At 36.9% G+C, this 26969-nt stretch overlaps 1 protein-coding gene across 8 annotated transcripts in view; it reads right to left on the bottom strand.

The window, feature by feature from the left end:
* LOC105145981 (uncharacterized) overlaps positions 1–26969 on the bottom strand; it is a 282127-nt gene that overhangs the window by 172538 nt on the left and 82620 nt on the right. For all 8 annotated transcript variants that reach the window (XM_087409511.1, XM_087409501.1, XM_087409521.1 and 5 more), the window contains one exon: positions 17777–17852. In XM_087409511.1, the coding sequence (XP_087265637.1) occupies positions 17777–17852 (76 nt within the window). The remainder of the gene's footprint in view (positions 1–17776; positions 17853–26969) is intronic.

Genomic DNA, 26969 nt, shown 5'->3' with positions numbered 1-26969 from the left:
GATTGTTTGTATACAAATGCGAACTCAGGATAATCCGGCGTTATCGTATATGTTTCAAAAAGTCATCGAGAAACATACGATCGCTCCCCAGGAAGTAGTTGCGGCTAAAGGATGACCCTCGCAGGAGGTAATCTTTTAAATGCGAACGATGACTGTAGGGAATTGCATGAGATATAACGACAAGATAATCAGATGGTTAACCGTCGTCGTGAAATTATTTACAGCTCGAAATAGAACCGCGACGAAAGTACAAAGTTACAGTTGCCTAATTTATTGCGCGATATAGATCGCGCGTGGGGCTGGCTTATCCAAACGTTTTACCTTCTCTTTACGCGCGATTTATGTGTCGATGCACTGAGTTGTATTTTTTTTTCTTTCTCTGTATACCGATCGCTTCAACCCAGATTTATATGACGTTCGAAAACGAATAAAACGTGGACAGTCAGAGACTATAAATAACAGTTTGTTACTCTCTCTGTATTTAAAAAAATATCTTTTTATATATCGACTGTTATCTATTCTTCAGATTGATCGTGATTTTTATAATCTATAGTCATAGAGTTAACGCTATTACAAAATTAAAGAACTGAAGATATAATCCACTAAAGACACGTAAATTAGACTTAATTAAATTAGAGTGTACAATCTCAGATGTTTAATTAAAAAAGCATTTAATCATCCTTATTAATTATTATTTTTTATTATACAGTACTTATTATATTTTTGATTATATCACATATGTTAGGAACAACGACATTACCGAGCCATTCATCGATACGGACTATCGGTCCCCAGGAACCAGCAGCGGCTGAAAGATGACCCTCGCAGGAGACGATTCTTTAAACGCGAAAGATGGCGGTATGGCGCGGGAGAAAGAAAGAGCAGAGCGAGAGAGAAGTATGCCGACAAAAAGATCAGGCCTGAAGGCGTTTGGCAAACGAGAGCGGTGGAATCGCGCTTGGTTCCGCGATTCTTGGACGGCGAAATTGATGGGAAGGACAGAAGTTTAGTGGGCACCTATATATCTCGCAAAGGAGGATATGGCGACCGACGAAGAAAGGGAGAGCAAGACAAGGGTAGAAAATAAGAAGGAGAAGAAGAAGAAGAAGAAGAAGAAGAAGAAGAAGAAGGAAGAAGGTGCAGAAGGGTAAAGGAGGATGGTACCCGAAGTCTCGAGGCTTGTAACTTTGGTAACCGAGCACCGGCTTGCGGAAAAAAGGAAAAGGATCGTGGTCCGATGCTCGGTCATCGAGAAAATCTCTCTGTCTCTCCACCTTTCTGCTTGTAGTAATCGCGAGCCGGTCTACGTGCTTGCGCGCGTACGTATGTGTACAAAAAGAGCATCCCCGGAAGCGTTCGGCTACGTTGTTCTACAAACGGAAGAGAAAAAAGAAAATTACCGAGGAAACGGTCACGCTAGCGGTATCAGAGATCATTCGTCGAAGCATCGGTTTCTTGATGAAACCATCCGAAGGCAACCGGTTGGATCATGATCGATTCAATTTAAAGAACTCGGAAAAAATTTAATAATACCCCTCAGTCTACTACAATATATATGTACTTGAATCAATTATATATAAACTTGTATTATTTAATAAAATATAAATACATTAATAAAATGTAGTATCTACATTTAATTAATATATTATCGCTCTTTTGCTACAACAACATAACTGAAAAATTGTCGTTTTGGAATCGCTTAGAAACAGAAAACATAAAAAAAAACATATTTATTTCTTCCAATTGTTACATCAAAATTGCATTTTAAAATTAATATTATAAAATTTTAATATAAAATATTTAAACTTATCTTCTGGAAAATATTGTTTTTCGAATTGTGTCGTTATTGTAGCAAATAATATTTCCAATAATACTATCAATTTGTCGATAAAATAATAAAATAAATTCTATACTCTTAATAAAGGCTAATAGATAGTGAGAATTTCTAAATAACGAAATACACGCGACAAATGTAAATCATGCAAAGTAAGCCATTTAAAAAATACAATGTTTTTCTGCATTGTATTACAACAACTGGAACGGTGACGTGATTAAGCGTATAAATTAATTATTAACTCGTACTGACGTTCGTAAAATGGAAAGCCGGTTCCTTTGCACCTGAAGCTTTCATTCGATGTCGAGAGCACGTCTTAAACGCGACTACTGACCAAGGGGCTTTTATCTACTTCGAAATAACGTAACATTTACGTCCCTTCATGGCGCTTTTTCTCTCCTCTGGTCTACGAATGTCGTCAAGATAAACCGGTCGCTAGAGACCTTCGACGAGTGTTTCTCCACTTCGGAAGCGACGTGTCGGGATATATACCAGTTTTGGTCAGCCGGTACTACCAGGAACACGAACGAGCCGCGAGGACGACGGATTTACGAGCGCGGAGAGCAAGAAAAGGCCCGATGCAGCACACACTTATGCATCGTATATAACTTATACATGGTGCACGCACATGTGAACTCCGTGGTCGTATACTATAAGTACATTTAATGCACATAAAAAAAGAGAGTCGCATATACGTTTTCAGAAGAGATAAAACCTATTAAACTGAACATATCACCGCCCCAGACATCAGGAAGTCGTTATTTTTTTTAATACTCTCGTTTATTAGAAGAGACAGGAGGATGTTAAGAAGAGACCGATTTTTGTTCAAAAAGATAGTAAGTAAAAGAAATAGTGTTTTTTTGTAGATTTTCTTCTGGATATATAATAAAGTTATCAAAAATTTCGTGGTATTTGGGGAACACTTCAAAAATTAAGCAAAAAATACTGCATAAAATTTGAATAAATACTATGTTTGTGTTCTCAAAAAAATCAAGGTGTTCCCTATTATATTTTCCCTATCATATTTTCAGGTCAAAATCTATAAAAAAAACACTATCCTTTTACTTGTATCTTTTTTAAGGTAAAAATCGGCTGCTTTTTAACATTGTTGACTGCATTCATCAATAGAAGAAGCTGATCAATAATTTTTTAATATGATTAGTCCTTGCCTTTAGTTCTTTACTGAATCTAACAATAAGGGTAGAAACCAATCATATTAAAAAATCACTGATTGGTTGGTTTTTTTCTACTACAGTTATTCGCCTTTCCAACGTGCAAATCGACACTCCAAAAATGTCTAATAATTCGCCCATGACACCACCTTGTACGGCACAAAAGGTTTGCTGCAACATTTCCAATGTTACTGCAATATTGTTGGAATGATCTGTTCTATACGAGCACCGATCATGAAAAGATAAAGAATAGAGTCACGCTGTCATCATTTACTTCCGACAAACTCACCGAACACGCCACCGAAGCCTTCCCTTCGTTCTTGAGCCTTTGTTTTTGTAATCACGCAATTCCCCGCGGGTCAGTCGATGAATTACAGCCGACGTGCATTATCGTCCGACGCGACGAACGCGTCTCGCGCGATGACGGCGCGATACCGACGACAAGTCCTAATGTCGCTCGTGCATCAATTAAGTTATCGCTCTCTCGGGGAGGTAAGTAATATTGGCGTGACCGAGGCTGGCTGACTATGAAGGTTCAGCAACGACGACGTCGTCACCTCCCCTCCGCGTACTCTCGTTCCCTCGACACATCGACGCCACTATCGCTATTAAGACGCGGGTACTCCGGCACCTCAACATCCACCACCACGCCCGGCTGTCGCCACCTTGCCTCCATAAGGCAATCCAGTAAGTTTCTCTCTCTAGCTCTTTCTCCTCGGTTTCTTCCCTTCGCCTTCACCCTCGAGACGAAGGCCTGCTCTGTCGATCGATCTTTATCCTTCGTCGTTCTACAAGTCGACACGTGCTCGCACACTTCGGTACCTTGTCGACGAACTGGCGAGCTTGTGAACAGTTCGTATCGTCGAATTTTTTACCCAATGCTTTTAGCATATTTCTTGTGGTTTGTCGAATGTACCGAGCGAATCGAGCGGGTATTCGCGAAACGAAGGGAACGTCGGTGCTAAAGTGGCAACCACCAGCGTGGAAGGTGCAAGTTTTTTTTTTTTTTTTTTTTTTTAAATACGCGCGAGATGCGTTTGACGCAGTGTGTACAAATGCAGTGAAGTGTATTGTAAAATTTTCAATGGATTTATAGTAAACAAATGTAAATATGCGATGCTTTTTACGAGAATTAACAATATTTTATTGCGCCACGCGGCACCGCAGATGTTTTAAACAAAAATTAACCGGTTTAGTGTAAATCGTCGATATATCATGAACGATGTCCGTGTGTCGAAACGCCGATAAATGAATCGATATTAACGGCCATTAAATGAAGACACGTCCTACGCGAAGTGGAAATTTCACAGTCACGTTATGAATGTAACCAACCGTGGCGCCGCGTTTTATCCAACAATGCTAATCTTGCACCCTCCTCGCCAATTCCCCCTTTTCACGGCGCAGACACGAAAATCCTTTAAAATCACGCCAAATGCTATGTACATCGATAATGCTCGCAAATGGGCGCGCAGTTGAGTGAAACATTACCGTAGCGATTAATATTTCGTTACGTGCAAGCACGACTGCCGCAAATACCATTAATTCGCGCAGAGGATTAGTGGATCACAAATTTGGGGAACTCTGCTGACATATAATTAAGTATTTAAACTAGCCCGAAAAATAGTCAGAAATATCTTCTCCTTTCCTCTTCCTTTTTTATCTAAAGCCAATCATATGCAAAATGACATAAGCACAATATATGGTGGCTGGATCAATTAATATACGATGTAAAGACATATTGATTTATATAACATACTCATTATTCTAGCGACCTTAATTCCACTTTAAGTGATCTATAATTTGCGACTAAATTCGAAACAGAATTATGTTTATAATTTTGAGTGTCGTGTAACAAAAAATATTTGAAGAAATAAAATTCACATATATATCTATAATATATCAAGATACACATTTACATTCAGACTATGTGACACATACAATTACAATATAAGTAGAATTTTATCTTGAATTTAGTAGCGAATTATAGATCGCCTAAAATGGGTTTTATACTAGCTCATGCAGCTTGTATCATTTTGTGATGGATTCAAAGTCTATTGTATAATTGCGTAGTTAAGTAGTTAATGTAGTTGTTATATAGAATCGACCAATTACAATTAAATATTCTCCTCATTCGACTATGATTGATCAATTCTTATTACAATCACTTACAACTACGCTTAAGCAGTAGAATGGATTTAAGAGAATCTTAAAATAAAATGGTAAGCAGATAATAATACATCTAGTAGAAATGTGTTATTTTGTTTTTCTCTCAAATAAATAACCAAGATAAATTCTCCACGGAGTTTATCCACATGGATTCAACTGATTAACTCTTTTCCCACTCGATTTTTGCGATTTAATTTTCACTTGACGAACAATGAATATTGTAAAAGCATTCTATTGTGACGCGAAGGGTTCGACAAATTTGCCGCTTCAACGTGCAATAATTTCATCGCCATTTATGACGTGGCAATCCGCTCGCAGCGTGGATGCTGATGATATTTTCGCCTCATACACGCTGGACACGCTGCATTATGTGGGCGTCAACATGTACTCATTACGCCTCGTCGCGACAGACGGGCGTCTCCGATGCCGCGCGTCGCGACGCAACATGGCATCAGAGTCAGGCTGCGACAAGTGTCGTTTCCCACCACTCACAACGCGTCGGTTCCTATTCATTTGCCTCGGTACTTTCGCGTATTATACACCATAGAACGTAATAAGCAAAAAAACTGATTACAAATGTTAGGTCTTCAAATTCTCACGGGAATTTACATGCATTGGCGAATTCATGGAGAGAGAATCATGGGAGCCATGCCCTTCCTTTAGAGTCTCCTTCTTTAAAAATTTTATAACAAAATGTCACATATATTTTTAATATTTCTAAAATGTTAATCATAATCTTAATATTCCAAAAATAATTTTTAATTTTTAAGAAATTCCTATAGGTATAAAAAACATAGATCCTATTATATTATTTTTCTTGTGTGCTAATATAATTTTAAATAAAACATTTTATAAATTATACATTTAAATAACACTTTTTGAATGTGATAATTTAAATAATAATTTAATATTTTATCTTTTCACATTTGATCTTAAAAAACATTTCTCTTGCGGCGAATCAATGGTCCCTCTTTGACAAATTTCTGGATCCGCAAATGTTTACATGAAAATATTTACTTCAGGAAATACAAGTATCTAGGTAATGGGTATAGTAGGATAACGAACTCAAATTAATTACTAGCGACTATAATGTGTGCGCTATACGTACAATTATAATCAGTTCCGAGTGAGAATGGGTACATCCCGCTATATAGATCACTTGCGACGCGTCCGGCATGATAATTGAATGGCATAACTCGGCGCTATGGCACGTTAATTAATTCTACAATCTTCGTATGAAAAATAAACGACATTTCTCGCGTTAAAGTGCTACTTCTCGCATTGAGGGTGACCTGTGCTAACGTTTACATTCGCATCCGTTTCTTTTAAAAAGCCGAAAATACTCAGCGTGTCAAAACTTGCAATGTCATTCCTCGCGAGAGTTCCTTGACGCCCGAAAACGAAAATACCAAGAGCTCTCTCGACCTCGTGCCATTACTGTGAAATTTATGAGACACGCATTCTTCAAAAATTCTTCGCGCAGATCGCGAGAACAACAAATCCCATCGTTTTCACTTCGTCCATGCATTTTCTGCTGGTGACGAAAGAACGTGGTGTCGACCAACAATCCAACTCGGACTTTAAATCAAATGCGAGGAGGGGGAAGGAAAAGTGACGTGCAGTTGCACCGACAGCGGTTCGTGAGTCTGCAGCATGAAGTTAACGCGAGTACCGAGTGGTTGGTTGGACGGGATGTCCGAAGAAAGAGAGAGAGAGAGAGATGGAGAGAAGGTGAGGAGAGGGCAAGAGAGAGGAATGGAGTAAAAGAGGTCAGGGGGTTGAGCGGAAGGGAAGGAAGGGAGGAGGGTGAATGAACACAGTTTGTTCGGCGACGCACGTTGCGGCTGTCGTCTGTCGCAGCCATACCACCCCAGTACACGAGCCAGAGGAGAAAGGCTCGGCGAACAGAGAGATAGATGGGTTGGGTGGTGAGGCGGGCCATACCCGGCGCCGGAACAATGTTTAATTGGCAATCGTGCCACAAATAATTATCCGTACGCGCGGATACGCACAACGCACGCTCGTTGCCATTGGCTTAAGTTGGCGCAGCGCGGAACGGATTGTCAGGCCAGTGATACGCCGGTGACGATAAAAATCGGTGCTGCGCGGCGGACGACGATGCAATAAAAAAAAACTCGTAGAGGAAAAAATGGGAACAAGAGACGTTTTTATCGCGCTTTACGATCCGCGCCACTATAGAGACGCTTAATATCGCAGCTATCATGTTTATTGCGTTAAAATTTTGTCTCTCGTACAAATCGATTGTACAACTTTGTAGATTAAACACAAAAATCGCAATTCGTCAACGTGAAAAAAATATGATCCATGGTAGCATTGGCGAATTCAAAAATTTGTCAAGAAACAGCCATTGGCGCGCCGCAAGCAAACCTTTTTTTAAGGTCAAATATAAAAAGGTGGGTATTAAATTATTGTTTAAATTATTACATGGAAAAAGTATTATTTAAATAATTAATTATTAAATAAATTATTAAATAATAAAATTTTTTAAATTATACTAACACAAAAGAAGAATAATATAGAATGTATGTTTTTTGTATCCACAAATTTCTTAAATTAAAAAATATTTTTGGAATATCAAAATTGTGATAACATTTCGGAAATATTAAAAATATGTATAATATTTTGCTATAATATTTTAAAAAGAGAGATTCCAAGGAAAAACCATGACCCCATAGCCACCCCATGGATTCTATCAATGCGCGGTAGACCATGCGCTCACTTTCTCATCACCCAAATTCTTTCGGAACAAGATAAGGGATAAATATTATCCCTTCAGCGAGCCAAAATTTGGCCGCCGGAAAAATGGCCGTTGTCGATTATAGGTATATATTTTTGGCGGTAAAAATAGCGAACGATAAGAATGTGCTGCCGAGTATATAAGACGGACGGCAAGATAAACGACGGTATGATGATCCCACGATTTTTATTCCAGGAAAAAGTAAAAGTTATATTCCTTTTAACCAACTTATATTATTTATTCAACTCCGAGAATTCTGTTATTGGCATCAAAGTGTGAGAATAGAATCGCGAGCGAGAATAGAATGGCATGAAAACAGAGATCACAAATTTTCGAAATTGACGCGAGCGGTTGTTGAAGGAGAATAATCCTTTCGATTACGCAAACGATCATACCTCCGGCGTAACCATGAAGGCGGTGGCATAATTTATCTCCTTGAAATGCGGGTGTTACTCGCCGCGAGTAGTGCAGGGTGACTGCCATAAATTTATCCGGCTGCGGCGCCACGTTGTGGCTTCACTTCGCTACCAGCGACTTGTCGACCACGGGAATAAAAATTGTCCGATCTTTCTTACGTTATTACTCGAATTGTGCTGTCAGCTTTAACGACCACGGAGGACTCGATGAAGCCACGAGAAGAGATAAAAAAAAAAGCTTCTCACGAGAAAAGTGAAATTATAAGAGTGGCGCGAAGATATCAGAAGTGGGAATCTTTCACGCAATGTCTATGACGGTAGATTATTGTCAAAATAATCTTTACCATAACGAATATCGCACCTCATTTATAACATATACGAGAGAGAAACGTGGATAACGCCTGATGAAGGAAAAGAGAAGTCATTCCTGGCGAAGACGAAGAGAAGAACAATTGAGAAGAATGTCGAGGATGGAGATTGGTGCTAGTGGAACCAGCTGGTCACGGTTGGTATGAAAACGAAGTAAAGAAGCAAAGATGCGAAAAAAGATAGAGTGGAGAAAAAGAAGGAAGAGAAAGAAGTGAAAGAGAGAGGAAAGTTGAACGGGATGACACAAAAGCTGGGCAAGAACGAAAGGAAAAGGGTAGAACTCGGCAGAATGGTGCTCATGAAAAGAGATAATCTCTGTTCATCTTGTAATTCCCCGGTAATGCCATTATACCGTCGAGCTCGGCCAGTACTCGCCACATTACCGGCTTACATCTTTGTTTTCGTTCGGTCACCAGCGCCAGAGCGAAGGAACGAGGAATGGCGAACTGGACGGTATGCCGTTACAAGGAGATGCTAGCGTAATTGAATCGACCGTTCTTAAAAGGCGATAAATTTGCCGAAGAAACTGCGTCGTTCGCGCGTTGTGTCCTACGTCGCCATCCATCGACTCCGGCTGTTTTTCGTAGTTTCTTTTTGCCCTTTTCTCGTCACGCGAAAACGTGATGGTCGATACAAAGATCTTCGATCGTAAGAGTTGCCAGTACAGATAAGACCCGAGAAAATGTTGTCCAACTATAATATAAAGATTATTTGATACTCGACACTACGTGTTTTATAGCTGACAATAAAGAGATACAAGTGGCGATAAACTAGATTTTCTAGAAGTTCGTGTAACAGCATTAATGATTATGCTTCATATTTCATTTATCTGAATATAAGTTTCATCAGAGTTAACTCTTCAAAACTTTCCATTGACGCACGGAAAGAACGCTTTGCTGAAGTGTCTAAAAATTTTGCTAAATACAGATCTAAAAATAACCTTGTTGAACTATCAAAATAATTACATAGGAATCTCAAGTATAATAAACAATGCTGCAAAAAAGTTTGACATTCTCAACCAGTTTAAGCAGCCTACATAAATATTTCGATATATATATATATATGGTCCACACTAATATTATTTTTAAATAAATACAATTGTTAAAAACTATCAAAATTGAACAAAAATTTATAAAGATTAGCCAAACAATATTACGGCGCAGTTTCAGTGCGCAAAAAATTTTTCAAAATTATTTTTAGATATCTAACTAAATTTTTAGATACTCCAGCAAAACTGACTTTTTCATATACGAATACAGATTTATATATAAATAATATAAATATATAAATAATGTTGTTAAATCATTAAAATAATTATTTGACATACTCAAGCTTGTTGCTAGAATGTCAAAACTCATTGATCTTCACGCTTGAATTCCTTATACAGTTATTTTGTTGGTTAAATAAAATTATTTTCACATCTATATTTAGCTAAATTTCTGGATACTTCAGTAAAAACGTTCTTACCATGCAAAATGATCGCCATTGATTGTGATTGTTCATCATAATAAGCTCAGAATATCGTAAAGAGAGAATTAGAACACCATGTATGATTAATACAATACTAAAACCCCTTCAACTATACAAATATCGCGTTGCCGAGTCATACTGCGCGGACGATATAATTAGATCGGGCGTAGGCTTACGTTTGTTTTCGCATGTACGCATCGACGGCTAAACACGCATACGCATCGATGCTGCGCAGCGAAACTCAAGCGGATGATAGTGGCGTTAATTTTACGCCGTTGGGAAGGCATCGCTCTACCAGTCTAGATGGTAAATTGGTGCTACGGTGGAATTAACGATGGACTAAACACTAAATGAACATAAGTGAATACTGCGTATACCGATATGCGTTGACGCGTCGTAGCGTAATCATAATCATGACGATGTAACTTAGCAGTAATTGGTTATTAATTCGAGGGCTTCGATCACCATACTTGCGATGGCGCACAGCCGGTGCACCGCGATTACGGCTGGTGCTGGTGCAGGCGTAACCGAATTATTACGGTCGATTCCGTACGATCGCACGAAGAAGACGGGATTTGCGGCTTTCACGGAAAACCATTCATCCCCGCGAAAATGGCCCTCCAAATTTGAATGCGAATCCGATGCTCGGTCACGGGGATCGCCGGCATTATCCTCCGATAATGGGGAATAGCTGTCACCGTTTAGAAAACTTTTCACACGAAGTTTTTCTCGGAATATATATTTAATAGGCTTTAAAATCGAGTTATCATGTGTTTGAATAAATCATTATATGATAGTATGATCATTTAATTGATTTAATTGAGCCTACGAGGAAGATAGTATACAGATGATTATCATTTCCGATATAGATTCGATTCATTTCGCATGAGCAATTTAGTTTGACATAGTTCATTAAGCATTCGCAATAAATCAAAGGTTCATTTAGATGAATCTTCTTGCATTCAATGCGATATCACGAATATGTGGCGTGCATTACATGCATATGAGAAACACAACGATATGGTATTTAGAGAAGCATCTAATTATGCAGCGCGATAACTACGCAACGAAGGCATAGCCACGAATAATGAAGCGCTAATTACTCGTCATGCGTGTAAATGAATAAGCGCCTGCTATTATGCTAAGAGAAAAATAAAATCCTCGACTAAAAAGGCTAATCCTCACACGCGTTTCGGATGATGCTTTATTTAATTCGAATTGTTAAAGATAAGTATGTAAAAATACAATTCTTGTAAAAAAATTATTTTTCTGTCGAAAATAAATGACTAAATAAAATCTAAATAAATCGGCTTAATAAGATTTCTACGCGTAATTTTTTTAGAGATTTCACAAATTATGAGAAAGTTAAAAAAAATTCAGTCAATAACTTGCTATATGAACGGAATGTCAATATTTTAATGGTATTTTCTAACTGTTCGTTACGTCTCTGAAGAAATTTTGTGCATTTTTTGAACAATTATTGGACATTGTATTTTTTGTTTAGTAACTGAGAAATAAAACTAATTAAGATTTTAATCAAGATGTAACATTTTGCCTGTAATTATTGCTCATAAAAAAAGGTGTGCAAAATCTAAACTCATTAACTAAAAAACTCATTAATTTAAAAAAACGAACAATATATATAAATTACATAATATTTTAACTAATAATAATCTATTAATATTAAATAATAATTGAGCCTGTGTTTATGTTACACATATTTTTACCAAAAAAACTGCTTCAGTCACTAAATAAAAACTCCGCAAGTTCTTATCCATTTCCTATGCAATATTGTTACGCTTAATAATAAGAATACAGTAACCAAATAATAACCGAATAAATGTTCAAAAAAATATTTTTCTACTGAGAATTCACTGTACGAAAAGAATAAAATTTTGTTAATATATCTAAAAATTTAGCTAGATACAAATCTAAAAATAATTTTGTTGTACCATCCAAATAATTACACAGGAATTTCAAGCATGATGAGAAATTTTGCAAAAAGTTTTGATTCTAGCAACCAGTTTGCGCGTCCTACAAAATTATTTTGATGCTCCAACAAAATTATTTTCAGATTTATCTAGTTGCACGTGTTATCTCACTCAAATTGTTGGATACTTCAGCAAAACCGTCCTTTCCATGTAGAAACTCAAAATTTTACGCTTACCAGTGTAATTTCTTCCAAATCAAAATGTGCCATGTCTGACAGGTAATGGCAAGAACCATTAGGAACTAACACGTTGCAACGTAACGGTTGATGTAGCTTATGACGCTGACGAGAACTGCAACCCACACGGCCAAATTTGGCGCACTCAGGTTCACCGTGCGGTTCGGAACTACCCACTCTCATTACCTCTCGCCGCAGAATGGACTAATCTACAGTGTTACACGAATTGTCAAATCTGCCGCCTAGTGGACCGCGCAAAATGACCAAAAGCCGCAGTGATTCGCAAATCGATCGCAAGAAAACGGCCGTAAGGAAACCGTCTCCCCTTTTATCTCTCGTAAAACTGACACAGCTGTGAGAAAAATTTAAAAATGGAACGGAATTGCCGGAAACGAATGGAACTATCTATAGATAATCGTGACACCGAAAAGGCCGGGAGAGAAAGACCGAGAACGAAAGAGAGAAAGAGAAAACCAGGACCGGGATATTCGCGATGTTGCCGGGGCTTTCTCTGATTTCGGAAAGTTGGATAACGGCAAACCGAGCGTAATGGCGCCGATAAAGACGCCATCGTCGACGACGACGACGAGGGCGACGAGGACGACTCGGAGGCGTGCGCGAAGATTCGATTCTATCGAAGCCGTTATTTACTCTTCAGGAAGATTTGCCCCTATCTAAACGCCTATGCGTTTCTCGCAAACCGAATTTTCTCGCTTCTATGATTATAATTGTTGGTACTAGCAAAAGGTGTACTAAGTTTTATAGGGCAATGAAGAAGCGGTGCCATATTCCTCGTCTTACATCGCTCTACTTTCATCGTAAAGTTGTCTTATCTTATTCGTTCTGTTTCTAATGTTTCTAATGTTTCTACCAGCTTTCGACCAGCTGGGGGACAACGGATAGGTATCAGAACGCGCTCACGGGCGTGCGGACAAGTGTCCTGGGAATTACCTATTGTTTTTCCCCGTTCGGGAAACACACGAGTGCCATCGGGAGCATTAATGCCTCTCGTAATGGAGGGAAGCACGTAATACGAGCCGGGAACGCGGCAGCAGATGCTCGCGCGTAATCCTCCTATGTAGTCTGGCGCACGTTTCGAGAGAGCATCGTCTCTACACCGAAGGTGGTGAGCGAGATTCAACGCCGCCATAGTCACGGCGCGCAGATGCGAAATACATGGACGTAAGGTGCATTTCTGTGTTTAAGATACGAAAGAACGTAAGTCCAAAAGCTTGAATATTTCGATAGAGATTGTGAAATTATATATTGTCAGAGTTGTCACAAATTCCTCATTCTAAAATTTCGTTACTTTCCCTGATTCCCAAACAAATGATTTTCCCTGATACTTTCAATAATATTTTGAAATTTTATGTATTCTCGTCCTGATTTTGGAAACCGTTAAATATTTTGTTGAGAAATCAATTTAACATAATAATGTAAATTACTATTAATGTTGCTGACACCGCTTACATTTTTAATTGTTAAGTTGATAATAATTCCAAAATTGCGTAGATGTACGTATATTAAAGCACAAAGTTTTAATTTTGCAAATTTCCATGATGTTTCCCTGATTTTCCTGATTTTTACTTGATTTCCAGTTTTGTGGTAACCCTGACTGTAATCATACTTAAAAATAAAAATCTATGCGCTAAGAAAAAATGATTAAATAAAAAAGCCCAATGAGAATGGTATTTTGTTGATTTAATCAGAACATTTTTCTTAGAATGGGAATATGAATACAATAACTTAATATCCAGGAATAAAATGGCAGTAATTACTGGCAGTAATTGTCTATCCTAAATTTGTTTTTACTGTGAGATATACGTGTCGTTAGTCACGGGTGCTTCTTATTGCTTGTAGAATGCAAACCGAGTGATATAACTAACTACTGTTGGATCTTTAGAGAGTCCTCACAACCACCGAAGGCCGAATCAAATGAAAGAAGAGAGGGATATAAAAACAAAACGAAATACAAGGCTAAAAAGATACGCAGGAAAAAATACTTGATCAGATTAATGTTCATGCACATCATTCAACGTATACAACGTGTCCTACCATCACACAAATATATGAATATTTTATCAAAAATCCCCTCTTGTCACAAGAGGGGATAACAAATAATATAAAATATATATAATCTAGCACAAATAATTTAGCAAACTGACGCATTTATAGAAATTTAATTATAGTAACTGGTGGTATGTCCATCGTCTCTTATGTTTACCTTGGGAAAACGCAATCAATAAACAGGAAGACGTCGAGATCGAGTAACTATAACAAATTTCAATCTGTCAATAGATAGTACTCCCGTAAGAGCTTCCCAGCGAAAAAGTCACGTTCGCTGATCATTTTATGTGGTATACCCAGTATGTTTTTATTTGAACTGGGTCACCGAGACTACCGCTCTCCAGGAAACGCTCGTAGAACTCCGGAGGCACTTAAACATCTCGGCAATGCCGGGGAGTTTATTGCGTCTTTGACACCGAAGTGCAGTCGAAACCCATCGTAGTCGTCGTTGTCGTCGTCGTTGTCGTCGTTGTCGCCATAGAACGACGATACGCGGCAGCTGCTGCCGTAATGTCGCCTCGGCGCATCTTTCCATACCGCAATGGAAGAGGGAATTCGACGGGTCGAACTTGTCGTTAGTCGTCGCGCTCATCGTGCGAGTTCTCATGAACCTGGTAATTCGAAAAATGCGAGAGCTGCTCGCAAGCAGTCGTTCGTTCTGTAATATCGCTCCTACCAATCTACAGAGCCGAGTTATTGATCGAGAATTACATTGCATATCTCTCTCGAGAGAGATTCAAAGTAAATAATAATTACACGCGAGAAATGCTGGTATCACCCGGTTTCCGAATTAATGTGATTTGTAATTTATTATAGTTTTCAGAAATAGCGCTGTAATTAATTACAATTTCTTGAACTATATTCTATACGATCGAAATTGTTAAATCGATATCTTACCAAAAAATTATAAATGCAGGGTTGTAAATGATTCTTCTCATCCGACAATTATAGACATAGTGCGAAACCACGGTTTGATTTTGCCTATACAAAATTTTCATTATTATAATCGAAGACTAAATAAAAAATTTTTGCCTCAGAATTTTCAGCAAAACACTTTAAAGTTGGAATGCTGCGATGAAGTAGTCATTAAGACTCGAAAACGCAAACATCTTGCGCTCGAACTGCAAACACGTGCAATTTCTAGCACATACATGCGCACATTTCTCTCTCTCTCTCTCTCTTCCCCCCCCCTCTCTCTGTGACACGATGAATGTGTTGCAAACTAGGTCGCCAAGACGATTATCTCCTCGGATGTAACTACTAGTAAGGGATAGATACTGGCATCATTATTACGCTCGAGAGATTCCGCGGAGTCGTAGCCAAATCGAGTAGGATACTTTCGATTGCTTACGGCCGTCTATTCCCCGGAGTTATTTCTACGAGACTTCCTACATTGTTGACTCGCGTTACTCGCGGTACACACGCACGATAAATCCGTACCGGTATAAGTTACCGTTCCGTGAAAGCTACACAATTTCCATAGCATGCTTTTACGCGTGTTATACATCGAACATTTTGTGGAATAAAGTTATAAATCGACAACGTGAAAGCAATACAGCGATGAAAGGGACGGAAACATCAGTTGGGTTTTCACATGTTACATCTGTCTTTTTTTTTCATTTCGATTATATGTATATTTCAATCCTCATATCAAGAATTGAAAAATTTTTAATAAAATCTAACGAGTTCCATTCATTATCAGGTACTATATTATATTATATTAAAATATAGAAGAAGCAAAGAAAATTCATGAAAAATATTGGGAACAACAAAAGATAGTCTGAAAGAATATGATTGACAGCATAATCTTCGAAAAAAAAAAAATTTCTAATAGTCGCAGAGAAAATGAAACCGTGAAAAACATCTTGTCGCAAAAATTTATAATGACGAGAACGAAGATGGTTGGAAAATTCTTGAAAGTGTTACCAAATCGGCGCACATGATTGCGAGTAAATCGCGCTGACAAAGAAGGTAGAAATAAACGTGATAACAGAGAGAGGGGAACAAGGGAAAAGGCGCTCGCACGAGGTGAGGAATCGAGAGAGAGGGGAAAAAATATCCTATGAATTCGTGAGTGACTTCGGATATCACGTTCGGTCCCGCCTGGCGGAGATTTTCTACGACTTTGTAGTCCGCGATATATCTAGAGTCCGTTTGCAAGTTTAAACCGCAACTTGCGTTGTACGTGTCGCAAATATATTCCACGCACAGCATGCAAAGATTTCCCGTACACGCCGCATCGCTATCGCTGTCGCAATTTTATAGAGCGGCATTGCCAAAATGAAGGATATTTAGTAATTTAGCAACTGTTTTCAAAAAATTAAGAATTTAACAAAATTTTACAGATTTTTCTTACTACATCTATGTAAAATTTGAGCATGCTTCTCTTATTTGTTTAAAAGTTATAATATTTAATTTTTTTGTTTACTTGATTTTTTGATAAAATCTCGTTTTATAATATTTATTTGCAAAATTTGACGAAGAAGGAATATTAGTTAAATCGAATTTTATAGATATATAAAACAATAATAAATATTCGTGCAAAAGTTTATTTGGATTTATTTACTCATTTAAAAGTTATTGATTTAAAACTACAGCAAAATATTTTTATATGATCTTTTTGTTGCACAAATTTAATATAATTTATTATTATAAGTAAAATTATTTATTGTTTTGTTTTCTTGCAATTGGTTTTTATTAACACAGAGTTAATATCATTAAAATTTTTTAGAACGATATTGGCTGGTATCAACTATTTTTAGCTGATTATTTAATAGTTTTAGACTAATAGACTTTTAACTGATATTGTATAGAAAACATTCTTAACTTCAGTCTCATGTCCGGCTCATTGATCATATCTATATTAATTTAACTCGCAAAGATATTATATGTATATATAATGTCATGTTTTTTAAATATTTTCTATTAAAAATTTTTATTTAAATAATACGCTGTAAATTTTTGAATTTTTTAAATAAAGTTAATAATTTCTGCAATTTGGATTTATCGACACAACGGCTTATACATTTTTATATTTTATTAAGTTTATAATTACATAAGTATTATCTTTGTAGCCAATCCTAAATCACAAATTTGGTGGGGATTGGTACCATTAAACGTCGCCAGTAAACGTAATTCAAAATGTGCCAGCGTAATTAGTGTGCTACGATGAAAACGCATAGATTGTACCGATTAAATATCTATGCTTGAATTTATGCTCGATTTTCATGCATAGCTATCGGAAAATGTAATTACGCTTATGACATTTAATGCGGAGTTATGTAATTACACATTGAGCTTTGTACGTGCCATAAATCATATAGAGAGTCCGCTCAAACTCACACAATCATTACTTACGTCCAACGGTTATTTGATCATCTAGAACATATTTATCTCGACTTCGTGGTCCAGCAACGATGCTTTTCATCGATTCCTGAAAAAGAGAGAGGTAAAAGCTTGTCAGAAGGATCAACGATATCACATTGAATTTCACAATTTTATAATAAAGTTAACGTAACTGTGTATTGTCCTCTAAAATGATTAAATATTCACGCATCGAAATGATATGAAACATATACATATGCATACACGTGGCAAAACCACAAATTGGATGCATAACCGCGAACGAGTAATCATTATACCTTCACCGTTTCAAAGTCCAAACATCCGATGATCATTATTCAGTTAATATACCGGAGAAATTTGAATCGTGCTTGCGAGCCTGTTATCCAGATAATTTCACGCGTATACGGAGAACAGCGGCAGAATAAAACTCTCGACTTTTGACTTTGGCGTTGGAATCGAGGCGGAACGTATTCAAGGCAGGAACGAGCTGGGTGTTATTCACGAATCCGTCGAATATATATCGACAATCTCGTTCTCGCAAACTTTACAAGAATACTCACAAGATTCTTACGCGGCGTCGCGACGGCGTGTACTCTGCTGAAATTAAAATCGATACTTGCAAAAAGAGGGAGAGAATGAAGAGAAGAGAAAAATGGAGATAACGTCTGGATTTTACTCCTACCGTTCCTCGCGTTTATAAAGCCGTGCAAAATCGCCGAAGAAGGGAGCGTTTGGATAAATAATCATTCTGCAGAGTGCGAATCTTCCGCATGGGGGTGGGAAAGAGCCGCCCGATAAGGTGGGCGAATAACGAAGTGGAAGAAGCGAGTCGTAAAGCAGCGGGAATAAATAGTCGAGCGTCAAGTCGGCGACCGAAGTTTGCGAACGCGCAAATCCTGAGGGAAGTCTTGAACAAGAATTCTGCATGATCGTCCTGTTCCTCTTCTTTCGATTCCGTACATTCTTCATGTAATTATTTTATCGTTATATATACAAAACAGAATCCGCTATACCTTTGAAAGTTTACAGCTTGGTCAGCATATCTTTTTCTATTGATCAAAGATAAAGAGAAATAATCTACATCGTATTTGTGTATTAATTAATCGTGAAAAATACCAAAAAGAATAAAGAAGTGCTAATAATACAATATGGTTACAATAAAAAATCAATAAAAAAAATCTAGAGACGCAGAAAATGCATATATATATGCAATTTCGTGTTGTATGATAAACATTATTTCCAAAAGGGAATAATCACATACACATAAATGTTCGTTGACGTTCTCTTTCTTCAGTCTCTCAAAACGAGGAAAGTTGAACGAAATTCTGAATGAAGGGAGAAAGATACGAAGTCAAGAATAAGTGGTAGAATTTACGTCCAGTCAGAATTTACGAGCAATACTTTCCTATCGGAAATTCTCGGCATATTCGTGAATATCGCCATGCATCTCGGAAATTACAAACCATATTATTATATATCTATTCAATATTCTCCTCCCTCTTTTGTCGGCACAATAATGTTCATATTTTAGAAACATAAACCGCACTTAATAATTCGCTCTAATAACAGCTTCTAATTGGCATTTACAGCATACAACATTTATACAAAACATATAATAAAATGACTCTCATTCTTGTACACATTTTATATATCAAATGAATAATGATAATCATTTCTTCAGTTAAACAATATTATGTTATTTTTATGTGTGATAAAATATATAAATCAATTCTTTTCTGTATTTCAAAATAAACATATTATTACTACATTAATGTATGCACTTAATAAATAATAAATTAAATTTGAGTTCAATTTAATACATTTTCTTGGATTAAATTGTTTAAATTATTTAATTTCATTATTTTACTTAAGTAATTAACGACACAACAACCATTGAGTAAGAGTAGTGATTAAAAATAACTCAAATTATAAATATAGTTAAACATTATGAATATAACAGTGTATAAACAATTAAATATGAAATGTTTATACTGCATAGAATTAGTGCTTTCTCAATATTTGCTTTTAAGAAGAAGATTTCGTTGTAGATCCTAACAAATTTTTTATAAGACCGCCTTCCATTGATTTCGTAATTTTTATGTTTACGCACCGATGAGCATTTTCCTGAAATTACTTCGTTCCGATGGTATTTTTTTTATGAGGAAAAATCCCTTGTACGATGTCCCCCGCAGACGCGATATTCATACAAATAACATTCAGTTTCCCGGCCGTCATGGAATTTATGAGAAAGACGAACCGAGGGATCGGCGAATTGAGAGACCGGCAATAAGAATAAATAGCGGAATATATTCGACGCGGCGATTCTAGTTTATAACTAATAGGAAATCCTGGAAGGAAATCTTGAACGTCGACATTCATACAAGTCCGTTCTTATTCTCTCGGACATAATTTCTTGCGTTTCTTGTAGATAATTCTAAAAAAAAACGTCAAACTGGTTGTTTTAGAAAAAAATTCTTGTGCAATAATAATTTCCTCTCTCACATACGAACACACAAAAATTTTAACAAAATAGCCTCATTAAAAACATCTGTTTTCATATTTTATTTTTAAAATTTAAGCTACTAACATTTTTAAGGGACTCATATATAACTAAAAGTCATTCACCAAATAAAATAAAAAGGTACCGTTTTCCTTCCAAGGATTCCAGTGTTCCATGGAGCACAGTTTGAGAAATTCCGCCATAGAATGACACGATGCGACCAACGCTGACCGAATTCCGGCCGCAGGCACTCAACGCGAGTCCGAGTAGCAAGAACTTTCGTCCTGGGGATACCATAATTTCGTACTTATCGCCGCAAGCAAGAACTACGCGCTCGAACCAACAATAATTAAGGAACAATGCTCGCTGGTGAGCACCGGTTGCGTAAACGTAAAAAAAAAAAATATGTTTACGTTAGATTCAACGAACGGGAAAAATAACATGGGAAAAATAACGAAAACGCAGCACGTTGACGTTCGTGTTTGCGTTCGATTCTTTACGAGCTCATGTAAGCTATAATAATATCGCGTGTGAAAAAAATCGAAAATCGATTTATTCGTATCCGATATCGGATAGGAATAAATGTCAACCTGTTCAAATATTCCCAAAATCTGATTTACAAAAGCTAGTTTGCGGCTGGATAACATAATATGCTTTTCTTTAATTTATCATATACATGAAAGAAATAGTTTTGTTAAAATGTCTAAGATTTAAAAATAATTTTGTTTAAACCTCAAAATAATTATGTAAAACGTTTAAACGTTGATAACAATTCTGCAAAAAGTTTTCACATGCTAAACTCAGCTTTCTAGATCTAATTTATCAAGCAAAAATAAAAAAGAAGAAAGATTAATTAAGAACAATAAAAGGATGTCAAATTAAACTAGTTTATTTTAAAGTTCATGTGTTTGTGCATTTAAACTTTAATAAACTAATTTAATCTAGCATTCTTTTATCACTCTTAATTAATCTTTCTTCTTTTCTATTTTTACATTTTAGTAATCAATTTAAGCGTTCCACATGATTATTTTGATAGTCTAAAATTATTTATTTGCATCCAACTAAATTTTTAGATACTTTTAATAAAATCATTTTTCCATGCATGAGACGCGATAAATTAAAAAAAAAACATACATTATTAATTATCGTTACACTGTATTATTTCATATTTTTAGAGATTCTATTTCTATCAAATATTATGAAGTAATAAAATGGCAATAACTTGCGCTATGCTAGTGCGATTAAAAAGTAAAGCCTTGTCATAAAGTCCTGACAAATATCCGTCTGGTCACAAAGCAATCTTGATTTACGGCACATTAAATTCGAAATTAACGTTCCTTCCTAAAGATGCGACACATCATAATGTCTTGAAGAACTTATATTTCGTGTTTGAAGAATGTAGATGAAATGAATTCAACTCGAACGACATACCATTAATTGCGTTATTGAACCGTATTACATTGCTTCTTTCAGTCAAGCTGTGTTCTTAATTAGCAAGCATCCACATTCGTCGAAGACAGAGACGGGGGAGGAGGGGGGGGGGGAAGGAGAGACTTCGTTAATGAAACGCCTACGGCAACGTCAAGCACGAAGACGCTGAAAACAGGCGGAGGTTATCCGATACGTCGTTGTAAACCAGGGGTATCCGCGGAGTTTAACAGTCTGACAAAATGGATGGCATATTGAATTCGTCACACACAGGAGTGTATGTTTCACACGCGCAAAAAACAGCAGGTTCACGTCAAGAGCACTATGGGAAAACGATCGTGTAGCACAAAAAACAAGTACTCCTGCCCTCCCGAGGGAGCGAGAGATCAAACATTTCGATTAACAAAGTGCTTGAAATATCAGATGCACAAGCAGTTATCCACATTTGATGGATTCAGCTAGAAATTCAACCAGCATTTGGGGAGATTTGCACGTCCCAATAAAAATGTACCGCGTTCATTTTAATTGTAAGCTCCTCTTTATCTTCCACGTACGATTGAATTTAAATGATGCGCGAGAATGTGTAATATTTAATTACAGGGAGAGAGAGAGAGAGAGAGAGAGAGAGAGAGAGAGAGAGAGAGAAATACGAGCGAGGATAGAAGTGTACTTCAACCCTTTGAGTACCAACCCCCGCCATCATTTTCTGTGCAAAAAATGTCAGAACGTTTTACTAGAAAATGCGAACATTTTAAATCCTATATATTACATATTAAATTACGCTTATAAATATATAATATATATTAAATAGATTTAGAAATACGCTTAAAATACAAATGTATATAAATATATATACTAGAATACCATTTATCAATAAAATTATATTAAGAGAAAGAGCGTTTTGTCAATGAACCTAGGATTTTCAATAATAATGACATCACATTATACCGAAATTTCTTCATGTAAGTAGAACAAAACAAAACAAATATTATATTTTATATATATATATTTAATTCCTTTCGTTGAAATATTTGATCAAAGAGACATAATAAAGCAACCTCTTAGTTTAGAATTAGCAAAATTAAATAAGAAGAGAAACTTAAAATTACATTTTAAATTAGTAACGATATAGTTTCTGTCATAATTTTTGCGAAATAATTTGTATAATAAATGTACGTACAAATGTGGCAGAGCTAGTCACGAAAGTAATTAATTTTTCCGTTTTGAGGGACACGCTCTTGCGGAGGAACATTCCTCCATTCGCAGCTAACTTTTATTTTTCTTCTCGTTTCATCTCGACTCCTACGCGTCGTTTTCTATTTTACGCGGGAGTGACAGCGAAAAAGAAATAAAATACCAAATGTAACCTAAGTATTATATACTGAGGAAAGAGGAGAGAAATTCGCTGGATGATGGTAACGCGAGCTTCGTCTTGAAAATAGAGACTCAAGACGGAGTCTGGGAGTTATAATTGCCAACGCGACACTTCCTGCCATAGAAAAAGGGGTAGGAAAAAAAGGAGAGAAAAACGATGAATGAAATGTTCCGTAAAAATCTATCGACACGCGTCGTGCGTGTCGACGGGAAATATAAGAATGACGGTTACATAGCGAAGAATAAAAACCGCGACAGGGTCGTGGCGAAAAGCCAGATTTATTCGATACAGTGAGGATGAGCCAATTGGCCCTTTTCAACCAGTTTGTCCATCGTTCTCCGTCGAATGCGTGGACAAGACAAAGGACGAAAATAGGGACCACTCTTTCCTCTCGTTTGCACGACCACCGGCGACTGTAATTATCCTCTTCCGGACTGGCTCGACGTTCAACCGTGGCTTTTACGATGGCCGATATGACCGGTTTTACGAGTTTCCGTTCGTATCACGGAGCTAAGAGGACGAAATCAGTCGCGAAAGCCGTTAAACCGCGAACGAGTTAAACGACCAGCTAAACGTGTCGGCCGCATAGCGTCAAGGAGAAGCGTGATAATTGATACCTGCCACAGATAAAATTTTTTATATTGAGGAAGCATTTACGATGCCCGAGTCTTTTACGTATCCACTGATACGTGACGGTTTGGCTGCGAAAAAAAACCTCGCGAGTTAGATGGAAGGTCGACATTTTTCGTATTTAATCTAATCGTTATTCGTTCAGTGAAAACCTGGATTTTTTTCAACTACATTTAGGATGGAGTGCGATCCATTTCACACTGCAAATGCTTTGAAGCATTCTTGGATGATCCATTCGTAAAATTCTTTCTTCTGATTGATCAACAAACTTTTGTGCAGCGTTAAATGGATCGCACTCTACATTTAGTTTGTACAGGGTCCGGCAAAATGATCTCCCACATTTTAATCTTTAATAAAAACGCCACTGTAAATGCTATTTAGATTTTATTTTTATTAACTAAAAATTTATGCTATGCCATTTGTTTTTATTGAGATTTTGAAAATTACAGAGTCCAAGTGGCGACCATTTTTTTTCGATACACATTCGAAGCTGATTTCTAAAAGTTTCCATCACTCGAGCAATAATTTGAAGCGATATTCTTTTTCAGTTGATTTTCTTTTTAAAGCTGAACCTGTAGTTCTAAAATTTGAAACCCACAACAGTATTGTTTTGCGATCTGGAACTGGAGCATGTCTACCAAGCGCGAAGTGAGTACGAAAAGTTCTTTGCGTCGTAATCACAGATTCGTTACTTTTCATAAATGTTTCGATAACGAAGGCACGATGCTCGCCCGTCCAATTCATGACGACAACTGAAATGGCAAGGCGCGAGCTACCAACTGACTACGCTAAGCTCCCCCTCTCTTCAGTGGTTCGGGGAAAGTGGCGGTGCAAAATGTGGGAGATCATTTTGCCGGACCCTGTATTTGACTTTCGGCTGAGAATTAATATAGATATTTTACTTAAATTTAAATCTTCAATTATACGTTTTGAAAAATTGTTTATAACAAAGGTTTTTTCGCACTTTTACATAATTTTAAAAAAATTACATAATTGTTTTTCAGATTTTAATTTTCAAAATAAAGAAAAAATTGTTCGATTACGTCAACTTGAAACAAAGATACATGAATCTAAATTACTAGACTTGCAAATATCAATTAAAAAAATTTCGGAGCAGATATCGATTAGGCATTAAACTAATAAATGCATTTCTTCAGCTTCTCGGATAATATAATAAAATTTCGGATAAAAACAAACTATTTGACTGTCTTCTATTTTTATTACAAAAACGTTAGTCTTTAATGACATATGTCGTGTTCACATTTTATTTCGGATCGTTTTGCGAAAAGATAGACCGACGATTTTTTTACGACACATCATAGTTCCTCCATTACATCTCAAAAATTTTGGTATGCGGGATAACGCCGGCATCGCCCATCCCTGCAGACATATTCGGTTCACGATCTGCCATGTTACATACTGTGTCCGTCCAATTGCCTGCGCTCTCGTAGCGAACGATATTAAAAAAAAAGAGAGAAAAGAGAATAAAGTGGAAGAGAAAGAGAAACAAAACGCGATCGACATTTTACCGACACCTGTCAGACAGAAAATAACTCTTGTCATTGTTTTGGTAGTCAGCAATAGTGCCGATTCTAAAATTGTTATGTCATAGATACAGTATCGATTGTGTAACTCGACCGTCGTATTTCGTACGACTGTACGTGATGAACAAATTGTACGTCATACGTGTTTCTCAACGTACCGAAAGTCATATTGTCGAAAATTAAATTCAATATAAGACACTACACAAGCGATCAACAGAAAGAAATCACTGAACCGCTCAAAACCGCTGATAATATTAAATGAACACTTTTATTTCGTAGGTTGTAAAAGTATAATGATCATAAATGTAGTCCACCAATAACAGTTATCTCAGATTATATAATAAATAAAAAGTTTTAATCGAGATATATATTTTTTACACGTTTATTTAACATCGTAGTTAATCGTTAATATCCTTTCTTGGTTAGTTACGTCGCAAAAATTAGAAAAAAGCCTATTATTCCCGAGATTTTATGCGTTAACAATCAAAAGGCAAACATCCAAGCGATTCAGGAACAATCGCGAAAACTGTCGCAAGAAATATATTGCACCATGGAGATTGCGCAGTATTACTGATAGCGTACCTCGAATAAGTGCATATGCACCACACAGCGCACCTGGGGCACATTTTGCACCTTAGATTATATTCAAAAAGTAAATGCAAAGCTCTACGTATAGAACTATATTTTATGAAACACATGTGAGGGAAAATAGGTCGCTGCTCTTATCTCGAAACACATTATAGGTATAACCTTTTCAGACATGACAAATGACAGTAATGGACGGCTCGCGGGACGGTAAGTGAGGAAAAACTTACGAGAAGCAATGACGCGTCAGATTTTTCATGTTAGAGATACGGACTTTCTGCACAGAGAGACCCTCCGTAGAGACTCCCATCGACGGCGGGTCTATCAAATTAATTGAAATTAATTAATTGGAACAAGATCTTAAGTTCCGACAGAAATCGACGAGTTAGTCGCCGTCCGACTGATGTTTACAAGCGTAAACATCAATTACGTCCGATAGCAATTACGTCTTGAGAACCAATTAAAGTGTCAATTAAGACGAGACACGAAGTACTTAACGATATTGTACTTAAGCGATGGTGGCCAATTGTGGTACGCGTGTAGGTTGCAACGCGAAGTTGCATCCTCCGGGTCGTTAATTGACGCCTCGATATTGCTCTTTACGATTACGGCTTTCCGCCAAACCATGTATCAAATTGCGATACATCGCGTCAATGACACGCCTCCTCTTTGTTACGAGAAAAGCATTCCGAGAAGGCTCACCCAGCCAACTGGATTTATGACCAGCTGAAAGCGAACTATCGTCGATTCACTTTCTCTTTATTACCGATATTATATTTCACGATCAAATATTATTACTATGTTCGCGATACCGGCAGTTCAAATGTATTAGAAATGTCAGAGTCCCTGTTATGAAAAAAACCACGGAAGAAACTCATCCTCTTCGTCTTTCTCTCTCTCTCTCCCTCTCCCTTTCTTTCTTTCACTTTCTCTCCCTTGTGTCGATCTTACATCTCGAAAGTCTTATATATTCTTGTTATATACTCTCGGAGCAACCTCACGTTGTAGAATTCTCTTCAATATTTTTTTACATCGAGATATTTTTAGACCAGTATTCATAGATAATTCTTATATTTTTAAGACCTTAAGTACAGTCTTAAGATGTCATAAACCACAGAGTATTAGGATTTAAGATATTACTTA

This window comes from Acromyrmex echinatior, chromosome 1, assembly GCF_024713525.1.
Source record: "Acromyrmex echinatior isolate Ae372 chromosome 1, ASM2471352v2, whole genome shotgun sequence".
NCBI classification, from domain to species: Eukaryota; Metazoa; Arthropoda; class Insecta; order Hymenoptera; family Formicidae; genus Acromyrmex; species Acromyrmex echinatior.
Note: the sequence above shows the minus strand (reverse complement) of the source record. Positions and strands in the feature narration are given on the sequence as shown.